Genomic DNA, 24,250 nt, shown 5'->3' on the forward strand with positions numbered 1-24,250 from the left:
TATCGCTAAAAAGAAATATATTGCTTTGAAAATATGTCCACAAACTATGGTTTACTCGACTATGCTCTTAATCCATACAGAAGTTTTGATTTCTATGTTTTTCCTGAGGGATAAGAGGGGAGAAGAGAAAATGAATGCTTATTGATGATTGGAAAAAAGAAAGCACATATACATTTAAAAAATTATTAACCTTGGGATTTTAATTTTTTATCATTTTATATATGAAGCAATAAAAAAAAAAAAGAAAACACAGGCCAATTTAAGTTAAATTTAAAACAAGTACTATTAAAAAAAAAAAAAAACCGCCCGAACAGGGACTTGAACCCTGGACCCTCAGATTAAAAGTCTGATGCTCTACCGACTGAGCTATCCGGGCCCTAGGTGGTGCTTCCCCTGAAGCATACTAGAGGCTATGTTTCCGTCGACCTGTCTGTTCAAGGCAATAGGGAAAGGGAGGCGATAAATGAAGAATACGCCTGCGCAAGGCACTGGGCCTTGCGACATAAATCTGCGTTCTTGTTTCCCCTGCGCCACTTTCTGCAGGAAAAGTGGGTCTAACTACCGAGAGATCTCTAGCACTCAGCTCAGTCTAGCGCAGGCGCTGTGCATCCCTGGCTAGGGCCGAACCCTCTGGGGCTCAGAGAGCTCTAAAGCGAAGGCCTAAAGGCCTTGAGGGAGATACTGCGGCGCCAAGCATGGCCACAAGAGGACGCTGTAAACCAATTATTACTCCCTTTTGCTGATCGCTGCAGATCTCTTGCATCTTTATCGTACAGGCGTCAAAATCAGGGGAGACCAAGATTGACAACACAGAAGATTGGGGCCGGGTGTATGGGGGAAAATCCAAGGTTAGGATTAGAGCCCAAAACCTAATGCAAATTCTGTCAATTACTAGCCTCCCTGGACTTCAGGAAAAAGGAGAGACTTGAACTAGATTTTTAGGGTCTCTTCCAATTCTGGCATCCTGAGACTTCTATGACATTTGGAGTTCCCCGACCAGAGGACTTGGAGAGAAAAGTGGAGGAGCCCAGAAGATGGTGGAGGTGAAAGAAGGAGGTAGTATGAGGACAGGATCTCCTGGGGCATCACAAGGATTACCAGGAGATCCAGTTTTCTTCAAATGAAGGGGTTGAACCAGATGAACTCCATTCCAACAATATAGTTTTATGAACAATGTTTCTGCTATGCAGATCCTAGCCTGTGTGTCCTAATTTGAGTTTCATTTTTGTTTTTATCTCTCCTTCTCTCTCCTCTCCTCTCCTTTCCCTTCTTCTGCTTTCTTCTGTTTTTCATTCTTCTCTTTCTTTCTCTCTCTTCTTTTTTTTCTCTTTTCTTCCCTTCTTTCTGCCTCTATTTCTCTTTCTGTCTCTGTCTCTGTCTGTCTCTCTTTTGTCTTTCACTATCTGTATCTCTCTTTCTTCTCTTTCTCATTTTCACACTTATCCTCCTATCTCATACCAAGTATGGCCAAGTAGGTTCCATACCAAGTCACAGCCTCCTTGGCTCTGTCATTTCACTGATAACCATCATCCGGCCCATAATAGGATGGACACTCCCTCTGGGAGGCAGAGAGCAAAACGGGGTGTCAGAAAATTGTATGAGTGAGTCATCTAGAGAGTGCTCAAGAAAGGAGACAGACTTCAAAATCCAACTGTACTGCTTTCTGGAGCGCTCCAAAGAATCTAATTCAGATCCCAACCTTAATCTTTACTTCAAAGCAAACTATTAACGTCAGCCCTAGTCTAGCCCTATTCTTAAACCCAATCGCGATCTATCCTGCTTTCTGCCTCCAAACTCTTCTTGAATCATGGTGGTATATCGAGTGCGGGTGGCCACAGGCCCCTACTTTCTGGCTGGGACCCTGGATTCCATCTCTGTCACCCTGATTGGCACAGATGCTGAGAGCCCCAAGCAGCTGTTGGATCATATTGGCAGGGACTTCACCCCAGGGGCTGTAAGTACTGAGGGCTGAGGAGGTTGGATTGGTGGTAGTGTTATGAAGAAAGGGGAAATTTTTCTATGGAAATAATTCCCAAGCCATCCTTGATTCTAAAGTTTGCTCCCAGTCCTAACCCTGCTTTCTAGTTTTAATCTTACTCCTAGCTTGGAACTTTTACCATATATTTGATTGAGTTACATGCTTACCTTGCCCATAAACTGTTCCTGAATCCTATCTATGCGAAACTCACCCTGCTAGTGTCTGGTTTTATTCTGAACACAGTTGTAATCCTGATTTTTCTCACAACTCCATTCAGGTTCAGAAATATAAGGTAAACAGCTCCTGTGAGCTAGGGGAACTCCTCCTGGTTCGGCTACACAAAGAGCGATTCTCCTTCTTCCCCAAAGACTCTTGGTACTGTAGTTATATCACAGTCACTGATCCCAGTGGAGTGGTCACCTGTTTTCCCTGCTACCAGTGGATTGAAGGTTACTGCACAGTAGAGTTTCGGCCAGGCACAGGTAAGCAAAGAGAAGGAGGAGGAACTAGAGCCAGGGTTCTTAAAGGGACACAAGAGATTTTTCTTAAGTTCAGATATCTTCATATCACTTCCCTGAAAATCAGTAAAACTTCAGTGGCTCCCTATTGTTTCCAGGATAAAATGTAACCTTCTCTGGATGGCTTTTAATTTTAATCAATCACTCAACATTTATTAAGTACCCACTATGTGTCAGGCACTGTGCTAAGTGATGAAGTTGCAAAAAGAGGCAAAAGACTGTCTTTGTCCTCAAGTAGGTTACAATGTAATGAGGAAGATAACAAGCAAATATCTACTTATGAGTTATTTACAGTTTAAATTGGAAATAATTAAAAGGGCCAAGGCACTAGATTAAAAGGGATTGGGAAAGGCTTCTTCTAAAAGGAGGGATTCTATCTGGGACTTTATTGAAACCAGAAGTCTCAGGAAACAGAGGGAAAGAGGAAAAACATTCCAGACATGAATGACAGCTAGAAAAATTTCAGGGAGCTGAGAGATAGAATGTCTTGTTTTTGAAACAACATAGAGACCAGGGTCATTGGATGGAAGAATATCTGTCAGAGAGTAGGGTACAATAAGAATGGAAAGATAGGAGGGAGCAAAGGTGCCATGAATGCTAAATAGAGAATTTTATGTTTGGTCCTGGAGGTTTTAAGAAACCATTGGAGTTTATTGAGTACAGAGGTGTCATGGTCAGACCTAAGCTTTAGGAAAATCACTTTGGTGAGAAATGAGAGAAGACAAGCTGACCCACCAGTAGCTATTAACGATAGTTCAGGATCTGAACCCAAGTTGTGTCAGTGTCAGAGGACAATAGATCCCAGCGATGTTGCAAAGGTGAAATCAATAGACCTTGGCAACAGATTGGATATAGGAGAGGAAATAAGAGAAAGTGAGGCATCCAGGATAATTTTTGGATTGTGAGCCTAAGACAATAGGAAGATGGTGTCACCCTCTATAACAATAAGCAAGATGGGAGAGGAAGGTTTTAGAGGGAAAGATAAATTTAGTTTTGGGCATGTTGAGTTTAAGATGTTCACTGAATATCCAAGTTGAGATATCTAAAAGATAATATGAAAATAGAACATTGGAGGTTAGCAGAGAAACTGAAAATTATCAGTATAGAGATAATAATTAAAGCCATGAAAACTGATTAAATAGTATGAGCTCCCTCTTTAAGAGAAGAGAGCCTAACCATAACCCTACGATACCTATGATACCCTATGAGGGTCTGCTGCATGAAGAATCCAACAAACAGAGAAGAATTAGTCAAATAAGAAATAGCAGAACTAGGAGAGTGTTGTGTCCCCTAATCTAGAGAGAAGATAAGAGAAGATGATCAATAGTGTCAAAAGCTGCATTTTTATAAAGGAGAATTTAAGAAAAGGTTATTGGATTTGACAACTAGAGTGCTCCCAACCTACCTTTTTTATTATACCTTCCTTGAGTGGCTCCTTCCTCATCACAATTTATTAGAAAACATTCTCTCTTTCAAAGCTTAACTCAAGCATTGCCTTCCACATAACAGAGATAACATATTTTCTGATTCCCCCAATTACTAGTACCCTTCTTCCTCCAAGGGTTTTATTTTAAATTTATTTGGTATAAATATACATATGTACATATGCATATGAATACATACATATGTTGGCTGTTATGCTTTGTTTTTAGAGAAGACTAAAATGATATCACTATGTTAGAGTCCAGTTATAGTGTGTCTGATTGGGTGATAAGACCAATTTGAACTCAGAGTTTTGTCACATTTTGGGTTAAAATAGTGGACAATTGGGGTGTACTCTCTAACTTTGTGCATCTAGCATTTCTTCTGAGCTAATTCAATTCTGCTCTGCTCATAGAACACAGCACCTTTCTGATGAGGGCACGCCATGCTAAGCAGCCCTGTGCCAATATCTCCCATATCATACAATCAATTACATGTGTGTGTTTGTATATATGTTGTCTCTCAACTAAATTTTGAAAGCAGGGACATATTCATCTTTGTGTTGATATCTCCTGGCACTAGGAATAGTTTATAATAGGACTTTAATAAATGACTGGTTGATTGGTTGAGGTATTAGATAAGTGACAGGATTAAATGCAGGAACAAAGTTAATAAAATCATTATGGATTAGTGGTATAATAGAAACTCTGGGTCTCATCTTCAGAAAGGGCATTTTAAATTTTTTACTAATGAAAAGATAGGTAAATAGCCAACCTCTCTATAAAGAGGGGGGAGAATAATGTAAAATTCATCTGGTTTATTAATACTTTCTTAAGTTTAGACAACCAACAAAATGTTAAATTAATGCCTGATTTGTAGGAAAAAATTGTGAGGAGTAAATGCTTATGCTGAAAATATAGACCTAGAAAAAATATCGACTTGGACTACATGATTGCTAAGATCCCAACTGCCTGACGCCCAGTTCTGTGTGAGCCCCTATAAGGGTTATGGTTCCTGGTTTGGCCATTTAGGCTTTGCAGCTGCAATGGTGGGTGAGGGTGAAGGTTAGAGATAAGATTGAACATTGGTCAGTTTAAAGTTAGAGAGGAAACTGTGTAAGAGAGTGCTATGGCTTCAAGACATTCAAGAAAAGTCAACTTCAAGCACTAGTGTTGATTTCACCGACTTGAAACTCTTGATATCTGATATCTATTCTCTTCAGGAAAAATCATCTGCCATGATTCTCTCCCTTTGCTCTTGGATCATCGGAAAAAGGAACTCAAAGCCAGGCAAGAATGTTATCGGTGAGAGCGGGTTTCCATTAACATAACATGACCCCAAATTTTGATTTCTGTTTCTGAACCATAATCTTGTCTGAGTTTTATTGATTTCAACTTCAGTCCCTCATCCTGAACCTCTGACTTTTGCTTATCTTGATCCTAACACAGATCTTGACTGAAACTTCAGACTCAAGTCTAACCCTTACTCCAAACCTGATCAAGCCCTATTGTAATCCTGACCCTCACTTGCAAGTTAAAGTCAGGAGGTCAACTCCAGTCATTACTCTGTTCTAAATACCCAGTCCTTTCATAGGGAAAACTTGCTCAGGGGAAGGAAAAAGGGGTCTTCATCCCATGAATTTTGTCCACAGTCTCTTGATGACCCCTGGAGCCAAGAACAAAAGTACACAAAATATAGGTATTGATGTGTCTTGGGGATGGGATCAGCTTAAAAGCCTGTCTCCTCTTTACCTTAACTTTGACCTTTCACCCCTTACCCATCTTTCTTTTATATATAGATGGAAAATCTATGCCCCTGGATTTCCCAGAATAGTGGATGTCAACAGCTTTGAGGAGATGGAATCAGACAGGAAATTTGCTCTAACAAAGATGACACCCTCTGCAGACCAGGGTTCCAGGTGAAAGCACCAGTGGGTGGGCTGGTGGAGGATGTTAACAGAAAAGGAGAATATATTAGTAGTTAGAGATGGACTGAATCCTGAACTAAATCTCTCCAAAGTTCAGAAGAAGGAGAAGACCTGGTTTCTTAGTAAATTCCTGGAATGTGGATGCTAGGAGTCATATCTAGGTTTCAGATAGAGTCACAGAGTTAATTATAGTGGGATGATGGAGTATGAGCACTGAGGGGCTCAGAGCAAAGCAGTGATGAAATCAGGGCAGGGCCAGCTAACAAGGGATTTGTAGATGAGCCAAATTGGGGAGGAGGGGAAGAATGGCAATGATTCAAGGTTAGGGGAAGAACATTTCAGGTGGAGATGAGCCACTGCCCTCCAAATAGAGCAATACAGGGTAGGGGAAACACCCTAAGTAAAGATGAAAGGAGAACAAGGGGTTCTAGAAGTAATGGGAAAGGAGGGAAATAGAAGGGAAGTAATGGGAAAGGGAGGAAATAGAAGGGATTTGGGGATACAGACCCTTCTAACTCCATCATTTCTCTTCCTCTTCTTCTCACTCTGGGATATTCACAGAAGTGGGAATCGTTACCTGCCAGGCTTCCCCTCGAAGATAGACATCCCATCCCTGTTACACATGGATCCAAATATTCGATACTCATTCACCAAGACGACATCTCTACTCTCCAATGCTATACCTGCGTGAGATTTTAGTACCTCTATCACTATTCTTCAGTCAATAACCCTCTCTGTCCTTTTTCTAGTACTCCTTTTTCCAGTCTTTCCTCAATTTCCCTTCACTTATTCAATAATTTCTCTTTATGTTCCTCAGTTTTCTCTCTCTTCTTCCATCTTTCCTCTTTCTGTTTCCTTAATTTCTCCTCTTTTATCTCAATTCTCTCTGTTATAGTGGTTCTTCTCATTATCCCTCAATATTTTTTTAGTCTTGAATTTTCCCTCCTTCCTATTTTCTTAGTTACCTTCTTTTTTTTTTTTTACTTGATTTTATTTCATTCAATTAATGAAGATCTTCTTTCTCTCCCTCCCAGTTCTTTTTGCCTTCCCCTCCATTGAAAAGGAAAAAAAATGGAAATAGAAAAGCCCTGTTAAAAATACAATGGTAAAGCAAGACAAATTCCTGGATTGGCCTTGTCCAGATATATATACGTATATTTAGAGACATATTTATCTACATTCATATTTATGTTCATATATATCCCAACATATATTTGAAATAAATATGCATGTATATACATATGTGTGTGTGTTTGTGTGTGTGTGTGTGTGTGTATGTGTGTGTGTGTATAAAAGAATGACCAAAAAAAATTCCAATATCTTTACTGGAATGAAAACCCCAGAAAAGGTTCACAAAAAGTTGGAAATGACATTGATCAGAGTTTTTCTACACTATTTATAAGGAAGAAAGTAGTTAAAAAGAAGTGGGCTCAGCAAAATACTCTAGATTTTGTACAGTGTTTCTGCTCCCCTGATCTAAAGCCCAATCATGGGCTCTTATTAAAAATTTAAAACCTCTTTTCTTGGTCACACTCCTTGGCTATAATTTTTCTTTGTTTTTAGAATTAGAATTAATCTCTCTTATTCTTCTTCTCTTTTCTTCCCTTCCCTTCCCTTTCTTTCTTGTTTCTCTATTAAGTGAAATGTATTTCTTCATCCTTCTGTATATATGTCATCTCAGCTCTTTCCTCCTTGTTTGTATAGTCTTCTATTTGCCCATTCAAATTGTGTAAGATAATTCCTTTCCCCATATTCTACTTCCTGTCTCCATATATTCCTTTCCTTCTTCTTTTCCTTTTTCTAAAATCATCAAAACAGTAAAAAAAAAAAAAAAAAAAAGCAACACCAAAGAAACTCTCTTGTTTAGTCCTTTATGATTGCTCACTCATAGTTATTCTTTTATGTTGACTCCTATATTTATGTTTCAAAATTTCTATTTAGCTCCATTATTTTCATCAGGAATGCTTGGAAGTCCTCTATCTTGTTAAAAATCCATTTTCCCCTCTTTAGGATGAATATAATCCTAATTTGTTGGGTAAGTTATTCTTACTCGTGAGCTCTTATATTTTTGCCTTCTGGAATATCATATTCCAAACTCTGCTTTTTTCTAGTGGTAGCTGCTAAATTTTGTGAGATTCTGACTTGGCTGCTTTCTTTTACATTTTTTTCTCCTAATACTCAAATTTCTTTTCCAGTTGTTTTCCCCAGTTCTCTCATTTATAAAATCAATTTTGACTCTTTAAAAAAAAAAAAGCCCTCTTACTACTAGGAATTCTAATTGAACTTATATTCAAGTTGTGTTTCTATTTGAGCCTTTGTAGTTGTAAAGAAATAATTTTCTTCTGAGTTTGTGTCTTGAGAAACCCTGTTATCATAATAGCTCTTTACAGTGGGATTTTTGGTTTGTTTGCATATTCTTTATATTTCATTTCCTGTCTTTGGACTTCGTTTTAGAACATGTCCCATGTTCTGTGGACTTCTGGAGAAAATGGCTGGGTCCATGCTTAGTTTTGTTTTGTGTCCTCTTTGATCCTGCCATTATTTTCTTGGGGCATTATTAAATGTTTGTTATTCCAGGATCTCAGAGACAGCTCAGGCTAGAGATCAACAAGTTTTCACTGGGGCCATAATGGTCTGATCCAGAGCCTCCTGATCTGAACTTTGCAATTTTTTTACCTAGTTTTGGGTCTGAGCAATACAACTATCTATGGACTTGACACTGACTATAACCATCATCAGCCAGCTGGAAACTTTGCAGGTTCATAGTGACAGTACAACAGGCTCTTTTGGTTTGAGATTCCTCCTCTGATCATTCCACTTTAGGTTTCAGATTGGTCTGGTAGCTAGATCTGAGACTCAGCTCTATTCCCTGGATTAGTCATAGCTGCTTCACTCACGCACCTCACTCTGCATCATGTTTCATTCTTCACTAACTCAGTATACAGCCTAGGATCACCACCCTGAGATACCGAGCCCTTCCTCAGTTGCCTATTGGATCTGTGATTCAGCAATGTGTTATTCTGACAGTTGGCATCTATTTCTGCTCTTTGCATAAGGTCAGGTACTTAGGATTACTCTCTCTGATATATGTAGACTATTCAGTTTCTGAGCTAGAATGCTTCATTCCTCTAGACCCCATCCCAGTGTCCACAGACCTGGATTTCAAAAATGAAGGATCTTTTTTTCCCACCATTTCAAGATTAGGACTCAATTTTATGTTTTCTATATCTTTCTAGAGTAGCTGCAGGGAGTTAGCTGATTGGGTAATTTATTTCTACCCTGCCATCTTGGCTGTACATCTCAGTCTGTCTGTCTCTGTGTCTCTGTCTCTCTCTCCCTCTTTTTTCCTTCTTTTCCTCTCTCTCTCTCTCTCTCTCTCTCTCTCTCTCTCTCTCTCTCTCTCTCTCTCTCTCTCCCCCCAGTATTACTTTTCTTTATCCTTATTTAGAGTTGAAAGGAACCTCAGAAGCCACTGAGTACAACCATAAATATTTCACCGATGAAGAGCTTAACTTCTAACTTGCTAATGAGTATGTGAAGAGAAATTAGAATCCTGGTCTTTTGTCTCCCCGACCAATACAAAATCAAATTGATTGATAATTACTGAATATGTGTCAAGTAAAATAAGATACTAGGTGCTTTGTGGGTGACAGAAATATAATATTGAACACCTGCTCTCAAGTTCATAGTTTAGTTGGGAGTTGCCCATATACATGAAAAGCACAAGCTTTTAGTCCCAGATTTAGATAATAGCATAAGCCAGAGAGATTGATCCTAATTTCATTCATTTTTATCACAAATGGGTTAAGCCTAGGTGAAGGGAATAAAGCAGTGTGGTATGATAGTAGCCTCAGAGCCAGGAACACTTAGGTTTAAGTCTGTGACACATATATAACTTGAATAATAGGTCATTCACTGAGTCTTTTAGTACCCAAGTAGCTTTCTAAGACTGTGAATTGCAAAGCAGGTACAGATCTACATTGGGAGTGGGAGTTCCCTCATTGGGAGTTCCTTATACAAATGAAATTAAAGGTTTAGTAAGAGGGAAGGGAGGGAGGGGTGAGACACAGAGAGACGTGTACACCCAGAGACAGAAACAAAGAAATGGAGGAAGGAAAGGAGAGAAGGAAGGAGGGAGAGAGAGAACCAAAACAAAAGAAGACAAAATAACTAAGCAAAGTTCTATGCCAGACACTGGAAAAATAACACAACTGAAAAGTTCCTTTTCTTAAAGACTTATCTTTGGAGGATGTGACATGTATACAGATAATAAAGTACAAAATAATTTAAGGAGGGAACAAGATTACATCCTGGAGGTAGTGGTGTGGAAAGGGAGGAGAGCTGGCAAAACTTCTCTTAAGAGGAGGCACTCAGCTGAACTTGAAATGGAGCTAAGTTTGGAAGAATGCCATTGGAGGAAATGGGACATTCCAGACTTTGGGAGGGTGATGGCAGCCTGTGCAAAGGTATGGAAACAAGATTTTGGAACTGAGTTCAAGGAGTAAAGTGAATTAAATCTGGAAAGTTAAGTTAGAGACTAGCTCTAAAGAGCTTTTAAAATGCCAAGCATTTATGTTTTATCCTGAGGATAAGAGAAAACCACAGCAAAGACTTGAACAGGGGAAAATAGTTCATGGCCAAATGGATGATAGACACAAAAAAGCTCTATTGGAAGCACAGAAATAATAAAGCATTACTGATCGTAGGTGCAGTAAGGAAGGAATGGCATGGGTAACATTGTAGGCAGAAAACCAAGGTATTTTTAAGGGTCAATGAAAGAAATCAGTTTGAATAAAGAAGGTTTCAAGAATAACCAGAATTTCTATAACACTTTATTTTTGAAAAACACATTACAAATATTTCAACAAATATTATCACAACTCTGAGAGTTGCTACATTTATCCTCATTTTACAGAAGAAACTGAGTATGAGTAAAATGAGTGACTTGCAAGTTCAGAGTATCTTTTCACTTTTTCTATTATTCCATTCAACTTTATCCACAAAAAATAAGTGAGACATAAAGCCGAAAAAGTAGGTTGGGGGGAATTGTGGAAGGTGGAGAATGTCAGATTTAGTAGTGTGGACCAATACTGTAGTCCCCTGGAGCACCATTTCATGTTTCTGAGCATTTAAATTGAATCAAATTGGGAGTGATGCAACGATGATGAAGATTAATCTGACAGGATTGTACATGGTTCATTGGAGGAGGAGGCCGGAGGCCACAAGAATAGTTAGGGTATTTGCAATGTCTAGGTCAGAGGTAATGAGGGCCATAAATAGTATGATGGCAAAGGGAAGTCCAGTGGGGTTCAAGAGACTTTTTGAAAGGTGAATTTTATAGGACTTGGTATTTGAATGCTTTAGGTAAAGGAAGTAAAGAATGGAGACTTTGATCTCAGCGTTTTCGATCTGGGTAAGAGGGAGAAAGTCTATTACTTTTCTAGAAATAGGAAAGTCAGAGGAAGAAGCAGGTTTGGAGAATGAGTAGATAAGTAAGCATACTGATTTTCAAATGTCAGATATCTAAATGGTGATGTCCAGCAAGAAATTGGAAATTGGAAACTAAAGAACACTAGCGATAATAGTTGGAAATTTGAGTCACAGAATCTAGATCTTGAAGAGCACTTGAAAGTCAATCTCTTACCTCTTACAGATGAGAAAAATGAGATCCAAGTAGTAACATCAGGTAGTAAGCATCAGAAGTAGAAGCATCATTTTAACTTCTGTCCTCTGACTCCTGAATCTGTGTTCTTCCTACCATACCATTATTTAGAGGTGTTTATTATTTAGAGGTGTTAGATAAAATCATACTCCTTTCTACCAGTTTATCACTATAATCCTGTCCCACCCATCTCTCAACCCTCCTTGTCCCTCAGACTTTCTCCTCTGTCCCTGGTTCCCATCTCCCTGTCCCTCAATATCCTTCCTCTCTCCCTTCTTAACTTCTTTCAGTATCTCTAGTCTTTTCCTCAATTTCCCCATCTCTATTTTTCATTCTCTCCTTTCTCTGACCTTCAGTCTTCCATTATCTCCCTCCTCTCTTTTCCTTAGTTTCATTTCTTTCTCTCATTCTCTATTCCACCCTTCAATCTTCCTCTCTCTGGCCCTCAGCCTCCCATTTCTGCTTCCATTTCTCTGACCTTCAGTCTCTTTCTTACTCAGTCTTACAGCATATCTGCACAATAACACAACTGGTGGGATTTTGGATATTGCAGCAGGGAGGGGGAGGCACAATGATTTAGGGAATGCTTTTCCTATATCTCTTAGATCATATCACTATCACATTCTAGTCTATTCTTCTGCCACTTTTCCCCCTCATCTCTCTGTCCACACCAAGACCATTTCATTGTTCTTATATCTACTTATCCTTAGATCCTTAGGTTTGAAACTCCGTGGTCTCTTAGACCGACAGGGTTCTTGGAAGAAGCTGGATGACATCAAAAAGATCTTTTGGTGCCATAAGACACCTACCTCAGGTGAGGAAGAATCTGATGGTAAAATTCCATTTTTGCCTACGTCTCATTCGGTATTTGGCTTTGTCTCTGTCTCCTACTTCTTCTTTAAGATCCTACTTTCTATATTAAGAATTTTCCGGCTCCAGGCCATTGAGAAACCAGCTTCCTTTGCCCTTTTCCTGCCTCAGTCTGGGAGACTGAGTAGCATTTTCAATTTATGCATATTATAATTGGAGCAAGGGAAAAGCAATGGAAATAGAGAAGGTCTTGTCCCTGGAGTCAGGAGAAGTAGGATGGCATGAAGTTCTAGCTCCCTCACTCACTAGCTGGGCAACCTGGGAAAATTAGCTCAAGGAGAGTCAACTCTCCTGTGCCTCCAGGGAATTATCAGAAATTATTTACCTGCCTTTCTCTACTACAGAGTACGTGACAGAGCATTGGAAGGAGGACCACTTCTTTGGCTACCAGTACCTGAATGGCGTGAATCCTGTCATGATCCATCAACTCTCCAGCCTGCCCAGCAACTTCCCTGTCACTGACCCCATGGTGGCTCACTCCCTAGGTCCCAGCACCTGTCTGCAGGCTGAGCTGGAGGCAAGGGATGGCTAGGGCCATCCTCTAGGACTGAGCCTGGGCTGGGACTACCAAAGGGAGATGGGGTGAGGGAAAGAGTTAGAATTATGGAAGAAAGAGTAGGAAAGACTTAAGGAGATGGTTAAAGAAAGAGGGATAGAGAGGAGAAATATGCTACATTAAAGTAAGAAATAGGAATTGAAGTAAGGCGAAGATTAGTAATAGAGTCAAGGAGAGACGTTAGGATTGGTGATATCTAAAAGGAGAGAGATAGGATTTGTTGCAGACAAAAAAAGGATTAAGCTTGGGTTTGGCAGACAGGAACAAAGAAAGAATGTGATTGTTTCTATAACCAAGAATCACTGCCTTTAGAATGGGAAAAGATCTTAGAGGACACCTAGTCCAATTGGTGCAAATAGTTCTGAGCTCTCTATAACTCCAGAAAAAAGAATTTGGACAACTCTGAAAAAAAAATTAAAAGTTCTTTTGGTTGGGGGGAGAGGGGAATGAAGGTAAATAAGGTCAAAACCTATAGGAAGAAAGTAGCTTTATTCATCAGCTCTCCTCCCTCAATCATAGTATGATAGATTATAAACTAGAAATGATTTTAAAGTCCATCTCAGTTATTTTATAGACTTGGAAACTTGATATGCCGAGAAGTTAAATAACTTGTTCAGCATCACACAATTAGTAAGTATTTAAGGTGGGAATTGAACTTTAGGTCTTTCTAACTCCAAGTCTAGTGCTTTATCCACTATAGCATACTACTTCATCAGAAAAAAAGCCATCAACCCCCACAAGATAAATTTATCTCTTGATCTAGTTCGAAAGAGAGAGACTTAAATAGAGAAACAGATTGTTGCTGGTGTGTCTGTTTCTTTGTGACCCCATGAACAACAGGCCCTTCTACCTCTCACTCTCTCTTGAAGTGTGTGCAAGTTCATGTTAGTTGTATCTATGATACTCTTTATCTATTCCATTTTCTGCCGTTCCTTTTTCCTTCAGTCTTAGAGATAGCTATCTAAAGAGAGAGGGAAGAGACAAAAGGAGAGGAGAGAGACAGAGACAGAGAGACAGAAAGATGCAAACACATATAGTTGAGGATGTATATATATATATATATATATATATATATATATATATATATATATTTGTTAAAAAGACACTTGTAGTTGATAGGACTTAAGCTAGAAATAAGGAAGATTTCCTTTATCCAACATATAATTACAGAATTCTTTATTCCAAGAGATGGCACAGACCATTCACTTTAAAAGATCCAGAAGGATCTGGATGCATTCATTTGTAAAGAAAAGTTTGGGGAATGTTGGAGCTTTTGCCTTTCTTTTTAAAGACAATATATTATACTCCCTTGAGCTTTCATACCATGCCATTTGGAATCCAATGAGGTATAGGGAAGTGGTATCAAACGTAAATAGAAGGAAATTATTACATCTTACATAAAGATTCCTGGCTGCATATTGACGTAGAAAAACCACGTATAAACATTATCTATGTTCCACTATATTCTTATTTATTTTTAAAAAGATTTCCCAATTATATTTTAAGGTGCACGTGTAGCCTGTCCCAATGTGCCCAGCTAGCCTCAGTTTGACACCTTTGACACTTAACTACTGTGGGAGCTTGGACAGATCATCTTCCAACCCTCCAATTTTCTCACCTTTAAAATGAGGATAACATATGCAATATCTGCCTCAAAGAATGTACTTGGTAAATCTTAAAATATCAGTGTGAAAGGTTTTTTGTTTTGTTTTAAATTAGCCTTTGGACAAGACAGGTTGATTCAGTCTAAATGGTTTGTAACTTTCTGGATAAGAGAGTCAGGAGATGTGGGTTGGCACTGAGCCCTAAATCTCTGTCTTATTAGCTATTCTTAATTTATAAAATAGGATAAATAATATTTATATTATCCAAATTATCGGCTGACTCTGAGGAAAAAGTCACAGTAAACCTTTAAGGGGCTATATAAATGTGATTTAGAATTATATGGATGAGCGCTGGAGTGAAGAAGTTCAAATCTTACCTCAGACTTTACTAACTCTATGACCCTGGGCAAGTTAACCTCTAAAATGGAGTTAATAATAACCCCTACCTCCCAAGAGGTTATGAGAATTCAATGAGATAACATATGTAAAGCACTTTGTAGACTTTAAAATGCTATATAAAAACTAGCTATTATTATCATTACTATTATTAAGATGTGGTAAAGGGAAAAGTGCAGGGTTTGGAATCTGATAAGAGACAGGGAAGACAGGAGAAATTAGGGTGAGGGAAGGACTGGTATTGAGTTTAGGGGGTAGGAATGGATTTAAGTTAGATTTAGTTAAGGGGTAAGGATGAAGTCAGAGTTAGGGTTAGAGTTACTGGAAAGTTTGAGATAAGATCTTAGGGAGGATATTTCTCTGACACCATGAGGTAGCAAGGAGGTTAGTGGGCCATATCCCTTATCAGAAGATAGAGATAACTGGATCAGTATGGAAGCAAGTATGGAAGCCATGATACATCCAGGAGCCTTTGGGATAGTTATGTGGTTTAATCATAGAATTTGGAAATCCATGAGGTCACATTCCTGGCATTGCAGGAAGAATAAAATCATCAGAATGTAGACCTTTCTTGCAGGGGAATAATCTTTGAGGGCCCTAATCAGGGGAAGGTATTCAGGAGGCTTTCAGGGACATAAAGAAACTGGAGACTGATAGAAACAGAAAGTCTTGCATGAGTAGGGATGGGTAAGGCTAAGGTAATAAAGAGGTAGAATAGATTGAGTTAGTGTATATAAACTGGAGGCATTTAGAAGCAGAATTTGAAGGAAGTGAGTTGGAGAGAGGGGAAGGGAAAGTGGTCGGAGATGAGGGAAAGCTCTTGCCCTAATTCTCTATATGTATTATGTATTAACCAGAAGGGATCAATTTTCCTGGCCGATTACTGGATCCTCAAGGAAGCTCCTGTGGGTCATCTGAATGGCAAGCCCCAGTATGTGGCTGCCCCACTCTGCCTGCTTTGGCTCAACCCTCAGGGTGCTCTTTTGCCCTTGGCTATCCAGGTGAATATTTCTTGGGTTTGATCCATGGGGAGGGTCTAGTTCCTGGAAGGGTTGACTAAAAGGGAGGAGAAACTGGGGATATGAAAGAAGAGGGGGTGAAGGAAAAGCATGAAAACTTAAAAGAAACTAAAGTTATGGGAGAAGACTGGAGACAGAAGTAAGAGATGTAGCCTCATCTCTATTTCTGATTCATGTTTAATACCCTCCTTCCAATTCCTCCTCCCAGCTTAGCCAGACTCCTGGTCCAGACAGTCCCATATTCCTGCCCAGCGACTCAGAATGGGACTGGCTCTTGGCTAAAACCTGGGTGCGAAACTCAGAGTTCCTCATCCATGAGAACAATACTCATTTTCTCTGCACCCATCTCCTCTGTGAGGCTTTTGCCATGGCTACTCTGCGCCAGCTTCCCCTCTGCCATCCCATTTACAAGGTGGGCCATTTACAAGGGAGGCAAGCTTGATTGGAATTAGAATTGGGTTAGGGGATTGGTGAATCTGAATCCTACTTGTCTCATTTATAAATCTGTGCCTAGCTCCTGCTCCCTCATACAAGATACACACTCCAAGTGAATACCATTGCCAGGGCCACCCTGCTGAATCCTGATGGTCTGGTGGACAAGGTATAGATTTGGGTTTCCTGAGGGCTAGGACCTCCCTTGGGTAGTCCTGTTGAACTCACCAATTACATGCTCTTGTCACAATTGCAGGAGCTCTATCACAGAATCCTAAATTCATCTAGTTACTAACTACAGAGTATCCCTCTATTAAATCATAGCCCCTTTCCAGGCAGTCATTCTCCAAATAATCCCATTTCTGATCCAAAGATCAGTAAAATATCAAACATTTATCTATTGTGTGGTACTTACTGTAAACTCAATGTTAACTAATTTTTTTCACATGTTCCCTTATCCCTATCCTTAATCCTAATTTTTCTTTATTGATATTTCTAATCTTAAGTTTTTACTTATCTTTTCCTAACCCTATTCCTAAATCCAGGGGTCTGAGGATGATGCTTTTCCTCAGAATTAGAAGGGATTGGCTAATTCAGGAACATAACCTGTGATTACTTCTTAGGTCACATCCATTGGGAGGCGAGGCCTCCTATACCTGATGAGTACAGGCCTAGAACATTTTACCTACACCATGTTCTGCCTCCCAGACAACCTGAAGGCCCGGGGGGTCCAGTCCATCCCCAACTACTACTACCGAGATGATGGCATGAAGATATGGGAAGCCATTGAGATGTAAGGGAACAGCCAGGTGTCAAGAGGTCTTGGCCATTTGAATGGAATATCTTTAAGTCTTTCTTCTCTGCTTAGATGAACTAATAGTCAGATAGTTCCTCTGTCCTGGGAGAGGAGAATGATCCTTGAATGTAGGAGAATGAACATGAAGAAGTTTCAAAGGGAAGAATTTTAGGACTAAAGATGGGGAATTCAATTGTGCCTTCTAGGTAGGTGGGCATTGCAGTGGATAGAATGCTGAGTCAGAAAACCTTAGTTCAATATAGCTTCAAATACTGACTAGATAGGTCACCATAGGCAAGTTATTTACATTTGCCTGTCTTTGCTTCCTCATTTGTAAAATGGGCATAAGTATAGCACATATGTACTTGGATTGTTGTAAAGATAAAATGAGATAACATTTGTTAAGTGTTTACTATTTGTTAACTATATTTTATTATTATTTTCCCTCTTAGCTTTGTCAATGAAATTGTGAATTACTATTATCCCAGTGATATCTTTGTACAACGTGATTCAGAGCTCCAGGCCTGGGTGGGAGAAATTTTTACCCAGGCATTCCTGGAGAGAAAAAATTCAGGTATTACTAATGGATAATTTTCATTCACACCTATAGAGGCTTGTATCATTGTTCCTTTATTTCAATTCATTTCACCTGTTATAGAATATAGGGGAAATAGAAATATAAGATAGGGTCCTGCCTTTAGGGAACTTACAGCCTGATTGCAGAGAGAAGGAATCCCATACAAAAAAAGAAAAAACTATGTAAGGCAGAGTTGACTTTGCTCCTGTCAGTTCTTTTTTCCATCTTTTTTTGATTCCTTGGCATATATCCCAGAGTATTTGTTTCAGGTTTTTTCTTCTTTCCTCCTTTGTTCCTTTTCCAGTCTCTGCAAATCTTGTCACTTACATTATTAAGGTTGAGACTTGCCAGTGTGAACTCTTAATCTATCTTCATCTATATTTCTATCTAGTCTCTTCTCTTAAGAGAATGATGATAGTCATACTTCTCTCCCCAAACCCTATTCTTTCCTTTCTCCAGGAGAACTCCAGGAGAGTGTTTGATTCATTGATTATCCCTTTTTTCTCATCTGTAATCTTTTCCATTGCCACTGTTTTTTCTCTAGCCTTCCCATGCTCCAAGGTCTTCCTATCCTAAAACAAAACAAAACAAGATCCCCTCCTTTGTCACATAGCTAACAGAAATGCAGTTGCTGAATCTTTGAATCCTGAATCTTTATCCAGTATTCTTTCTGGGATACTTGACTGCCTATGTGACTACACCCTTATAAATAAAATGTCTATACTTGCTGCCTTTTTATTTTGTCATTATTTCCTAGCAATATGGCATAATGGAAATAATCCCAAATTTTGAGTAAGACGATATGGATTCAAATCTTAGCTTTTTGCATTACTTTACTTCTCTGAGCCTTAGCTTCCTTCTCTGTAAAATTAAGAGTTTGAAATGGACAATCTCTAACATCCTTTTCAACTCTAAAATCCTTTGATCTACTTCTTAATCCCTTGTAAGCTGATTTATACCTATAACATTCAGTGGAACCTTTTTCAAAAATCACCCATGACCTCTCAATCCAAAATCCAGTGGCTATCTCTCAGATACTTTTCAGCTTAACATCAACCCCCCTCTCCTTTTAAATGTTCCTTCCTTGACTTTTCAAGTACTTTTCTTGTTCTCCATCCCATTGTCTCCATTGCTTCTTTTTCTTCCTTCCTCAAAGTTGTGGTTATTAATTGAGACACTTGCCTATGGCTCTCTCCTCATCTAATTTTTGTAGTTGATCCACTCAGCTATCATTCAATCACCATAAAATCAGTTCTGTATCAGAAGGTATAGTAAAAAGACCATTGAGCACTTCAAGTCCAGCCCTTGGAATTTGATATTTACCAAACTTCATATTCCATTATCTTCATCTCAACATGTTTGAAAGCAAGCTAACTAATCTGCCAAACTAACTTTTTCCAGACTTCCTTGTCACCATAATGACACCACTATTCTTTTAGGCGATGTTTGACATTTCAAGTCATGTATGATTCATTTTTCTCCCTCTCCCTTGAGCATCATTTCCAACTAGTTACCAAACCCTATTTATTCTTCCTTTAAAATGTCCCTCCTTCCCTTCCTTTTTTATTATCACTGTCACCGTGTTAGTCCAAGCCCTTATTACGTCAACTTGGAATTAAGGATGTTGCAAGAGGTTTCATACCATAGTTAGCTACTCTTTTTAACAAATAGATACATTTTATTTTGACATAGCAATTATTTCTCATTTAGCAACCTCTCCCCTCAAGTCCTCATAAAATCTTCCTCTAAAAAAAGTTAAGCAAAGATATGTAGTATATTTGTAATGAGAGCACATATAACTCAGTTTTCATCATTTTCAGTTTCTTAATAGAAATGAAAGAAGTGTATTTTGACCTAAGTCATCTGAAATCAATATTGCCTACTTTATTTGATCCAAATTTGTTTGTCTTTTAGGGTTGTCTTTATTTATATTACTGGGGTTGTTATATACACTGCTCTTTTCCCCGACTTGCTTTGTTGTATATTATCAGGTCATATACATTTTCTCAGATTTTAAAAAAATTCTTCATAACTATCATTCCTCATGGCACAATAATATTCCATAACTTTCATATAGTTTGTTAGTTTTTCCCTTATCAATGGGCATACTATTGATTTCAAGCTTGGAAATGGCACTTTTTGCTATTGGGACTATTTTGGTATATGTAGAACTTTTCTTTTTCTCATTGACTTCCTTTGGTATCTTCAAAGTTATCAGTTATATAATCCCAGTTATGGGATTGCTAAATCAAATATAAACAGTTACTGACTTTTCTCACGTAATTCCAAATTGTTTTCCAGAAAGGTTGGACCAGTTTAGAGCATATGTCTGTCAGGAACAGCCCATCTGTCCATAGCTTTTCTAGCATTGTCTGTTGACATCTTTTTTCATTTTTGTCAATTAGATAGGTAGGAAGTGATATCTTAGTGCTGTCTTAAATTCCAAATTATTTCCCCTAAAGATTTTCTCTATCTTACCATTTTCCAGGCAGCATGTTGAAGTGTAGTTAGAGAATTTGGGCTTAAGTCTGGACTACTGGCCACTGGATGGCGCAGTGGATAGAGCACCAAACCTGGTGATTGAAAGACTGACCTGAGGTTCAAATTTGGCCTCATATACATGTTAGCTGTGTGACCCTGGATATTTTCCTCTTCTGTAAAATGAGTTGAAGAAAGAAATGGCAAACCATCGTGGTATCTTAGCCACAATAACCCTAATTGAGATTAGGAAAAGTCGACATGATTTGAGCAGAAATATAATATTTATTACCTGGACAAATCACTTAGCTGCTTCAGAACTCATTTTCTCCTTGATAAAATAAAAGGAGCATTTCTAAGGTTTCCTCCCACTTTTAAGTTTTATTCTTCTAGCATGTCCCAATCCTGATGGAATCAACTTAGGAATGAGACATTCAAGGTCCCCTATACTCAGAGTCTACTTTTCCTCCCCAACCTTATCCCTCACTGTATCCCTCAATCTTTTCATTCCATTTAGGCTTATCTCCTCACATTTTCCCCACTCTTCCACAAACATACCATACTTGTTCCCCCTTCTTTACTTTTTTTTTTTGGGGGGGGAGGCTCATACTCTTTTCCAGTCCCATTGCCTCTCCTGAAACCTAAGTACTCTTCCTCTTCTCTTCTTGCTGTTCAAATACCCTTTAGAGCTTAGAACTTTTCCATGAAGCTTCTCTTGACTACTCTAGTCCATATGCTCTTTGCATCCTCTGAAGTCTGCATGACACTAGAGGCCTTATGTAATCATATATTATTATATTAATATTATTCCAGTATAGAGCCTGATGACTTGGGTTCTAATTGTCTCTTTGCTTTTTCTTGATTGTGGAAAGATGTTGTGCAAGTCACTTATTCTCTCATGGACTTAGTCTTCATACTTGTAAAATCAGAGCAGGTGATTTTTAAGAGGCTGGAGTGCTGGAAATCCTGAGATTAAATCCTATTTTTGACATATAATGTGTGACCATGAGTAAGTCCCTTCCACTTCCACTTCAATATAGTGTTCTTTTCTCATTTTTTCCCTTTCCAATCCCAACCCCAGGCTTTCCAAGCTGCCTGAGTACCACTGAAGAATTGGTGAAATTCCTCACTGGCATCATTTTCAACTGCTCTGCTCAGCATGCAGCAGTCAATAGTGGTCAGGTGAGAGACTTGGAGAAAAACCAAGCGTTTATGGTCAGAGTTTGGAGAGATGAGACTCTGGGGGTGTCAGGACTGGGGTGGAGATTGAGGCTGGGTGGTGATTTGGGTGAGGTTAGGTTTGGGGCTGGGGTCAGAGTTGGGCGGTGCCTCAGTTTGGGGCTGAGGCTGCATTGAGAGATTTATTGCTAAGCATCAGGGGAGGGACAAGAGTCTGGGTGGGGCTTCTGGTTCCTCTGCATGACAGACTATTCCTGGGACCTTTCCCAATAACATCTCCTGTCAGGATGACTCCTCATTACCTTAATGACTCACTTCACTCAGCTGTAGATGCTAGGTAAGAAATATGGGGAGGTATGAACTGGGCCCCTGACCCACTACTCCCACTTACCCTATCCTTTCTCCTCCCTAACCCTTTTCTTGACCTACTCTTCCAATGTGATTAGAGAGAACAATCTTTTCTTCTTCTCCTCCTTCTCCTTCTCCTTGTTCTTCTTGTTCTTATTCTCCCTCTTCTTTTTTCTCTTCCTCTTCTTCTTCTCTTCCTCCTGCTACTTTTCCTCCTCCTCCTCCTTTCTTTGCTGACTCCATCTTACTCAGGGAATATCCATTTCTCTACAGCATGATTTTGGAGCATGGATGCCCAATGCTCCATCATCTATGAGGAACCCTCCACTCCAAACCAAAGGGACAACCACTCTTAAGACTTACTTGGACACCATCCCAGAAGTCAACATAACTTGTAATAATCTCCTTCTCTTTTGGCTGGTCAGCCAAGAACCTAAGGACCAGGTACATGCTTTAGTTGTGACCATGTGGGCCTGTTTTGTAGAATGTATGTTTGGTGAGGCATGGGTTTCCATGTTTGTATCAATAACTCTGCTCTTGTCTCCCTTTTCTTCTTCTGTATCTAATTTTTCCTTACCAATTCTTGTCCTTGTTCCTTCTTTCTGATTTTTGTCTTAACATTTCGTGGTTTTCCTCCCCTGTTCCCATCTTTCCTATTCTTGTCTCTATCGGTGTTCCTCTTTGTCTATTTTCCTAACTGTTCTTTTTCTCCCAGAGGCCTTTGGGCACATATCCAGATGAACATTTCACAGAAGAAGTCCCCAGACAAAGTATTGCTGCCTTCCAAAATCGCCTGACCCAGATCTCCCAGGACATCCAGAATCGGAACAAGACCCTGGCCCTACCTTACCGTTACTTAGACCCTCCCCTCATTGAGAACAGTGTTTCCATATAGAGTACCCTACCTTTCTATGCCTCTATTAGCAAACGGGATCTCTGAATGATGGTCTCTCCATACTTCTCTAGTCCTTAAGAGAGAAAGACACAAACTGGAGTATTACAAGAGCCATCTTCCAACCCCAGGTCTAGCCGATCTCTAAAGGTCATTTTGTCTAGCCCCATATCTCTCAGCCATTCAGTACTAGATCTCTTCCCATTACACGCCCCTTCACACACACACATACACACAGATATTCTATTCTGTTCAGAAATCCTCATCATCACTCCTATGAAGTAAATAGGAACAATGGATCTCCTAACTTGGAGTCTTCCTCTCTCCTGGCCCTGAAATGTTACCTCTCCCAACTTAGTTCTCTGTGCCTCTTCCCCCACTTTATCTCCTTTTCCTGCAATATTCTCCCTATATAGTCCTTCACTCATAATTCTGACCTCCTCAAGTGAAACTCAGATCAGTACTTGACAATATTCAACATCACTACCACTAAGAGATAGAAAAGGGATTGTTTTTCTATGGAATTTTATTAAGTTGTCCATTTTGTCTCTTGGATATTTAGAGAAGATCAGGAACTAGATGGCTCATATCACCACAGTCCCTTGACTTGTCTGGTTTCTAGGGTTCTTGGAAGGCCACAATATTTGGACTGTGGAGATCTCATCAGCCAGAGTCTCTTCATTATCCACATTCTCTCAGATTTCCCATCCATCAGCCTTTGAGCCAAAGTGATTTAATAAATTCTAATGTGATCAGCTTCCATTTGGATTTTGAGTTTTGGCATGTTGCTTCGACAGAAAGGATGTGTTATACTTTGTTAGTTTTGTCTTTAGTGCTAAATCTTTTTTAATATAATATGAAAATTTCAGGGAACAAGCAATTCCTTGGTAGGAAAAATATAGGAATGCTACTCAGAATCAGAATCCATCATAGCACAACTGAACTCAGGAATTTGGCTTCAAAATTTTTTCAGAATATGCTTTACACTCCAAAGATTAATTCCTTTGGCCAGATAGACTTTAAGGGAATTGAGGTACTTTTTATTTGGGTTCAAGTTTCAGTTGTTAAATTCAAGTCTCAACTTCTTATTTTAAAAATAAAAATGATTTTTAAAAATTCATTTATTTATATCTTTTGTTTTTATATCTATTTCTAATTATGCTCCTCCCCTCCTTCTGCCCTACTCAGCTTATCTTCCTTTATAACAAAGATTTTTTAAGTTCAGCAAAACTGGTCAATGCATCAGTCATATCTAACAGCACTTGCAACATTCCACATCTAGAATTCCCTACCTTTTCAATGAAAGGGGGAAATGCATTTTCTAATTAAAATTTTGTGGTCAAACTTGATTATTATAATTATAATATTTAATTCCATTTTATTTTAATAGCCCTTTGATACTTCATTGCCTATCCATCACTCTTCCTTCTTGGATCAAATTCCATTCTGCTCTCTTCCTTGATGTCCAATTCTTTCTCATGCCTTTGTCTTAGGTCCATATTTCCTATCTTAGAGTCTCTTTGTGATCTTTTTGCTATTTCTGTTTATTGGGGTCATCTTTCAATTCCAAATTTTTATTTGAATTATAAAATAATT

The 24,250-nt window shown here is 39.0% G+C and overlaps 1 protein-coding gene and 1 non-coding gene across 2 annotated transcripts; one reads left to right on the forward strand and one right to left on the reverse strand.

The window, feature by feature from the left end:
* Positions 1-303: 303 nt before the first annotated feature.
* On the reverse strand, positions 304-376 carry TRNAK-UUU (transfer RNA lysine (anticodon UUU)). The gene has a single exon. It is a non-coding gene; the product is annotated as a tRNA-Lys (tRNA).
* A 954-nt stretch (positions 377-1,330) lies between these two features.
* ALOXE3 (arachidonate lipoxygenase 3) lies at positions 1,331-23,774 on the forward strand. Its single transcript, XM_051995747.1, has 15 exons — positions 1,331-1,954; positions 2,256-2,460; positions 5,141-5,222; positions 5,717-5,836; positions 6,407-6,532; positions 12,218-12,321; positions 12,722-12,894; positions 15,791-15,934; positions 16,161-16,364; positions 16,467-16,553; positions 17,008-17,177; positions 17,633-17,754; positions 21,317-21,417; positions 22,036-22,206; positions 22,478-23,774. The coding sequence occupies exons 1-15, from the start codon at positions 1,808-1,810 to the stop codon at positions 22,655-22,657; spliced, it is 2,136 nt and encodes a 711-aa protein (XP_051851707.1). The 5' UTR covers positions 1,331-1,807; the 3' UTR covers positions 22,658-23,774.
* The last annotated feature ends 476 nt before the right edge of the window (positions 23,775-24,250 follow it).

Source organism: Antechinus flavipes, chromosome 4 (assembly GCF_016432865.1).
Source record: "Antechinus flavipes isolate AdamAnt ecotype Samford, QLD, Australia chromosome 4, AdamAnt_v2, whole genome shotgun sequence".
Classification (NCBI taxonomy): Eukaryota; Metazoa; Chordata; class Mammalia; order Dasyuromorphia; family Dasyuridae; genus Antechinus; species Antechinus flavipes.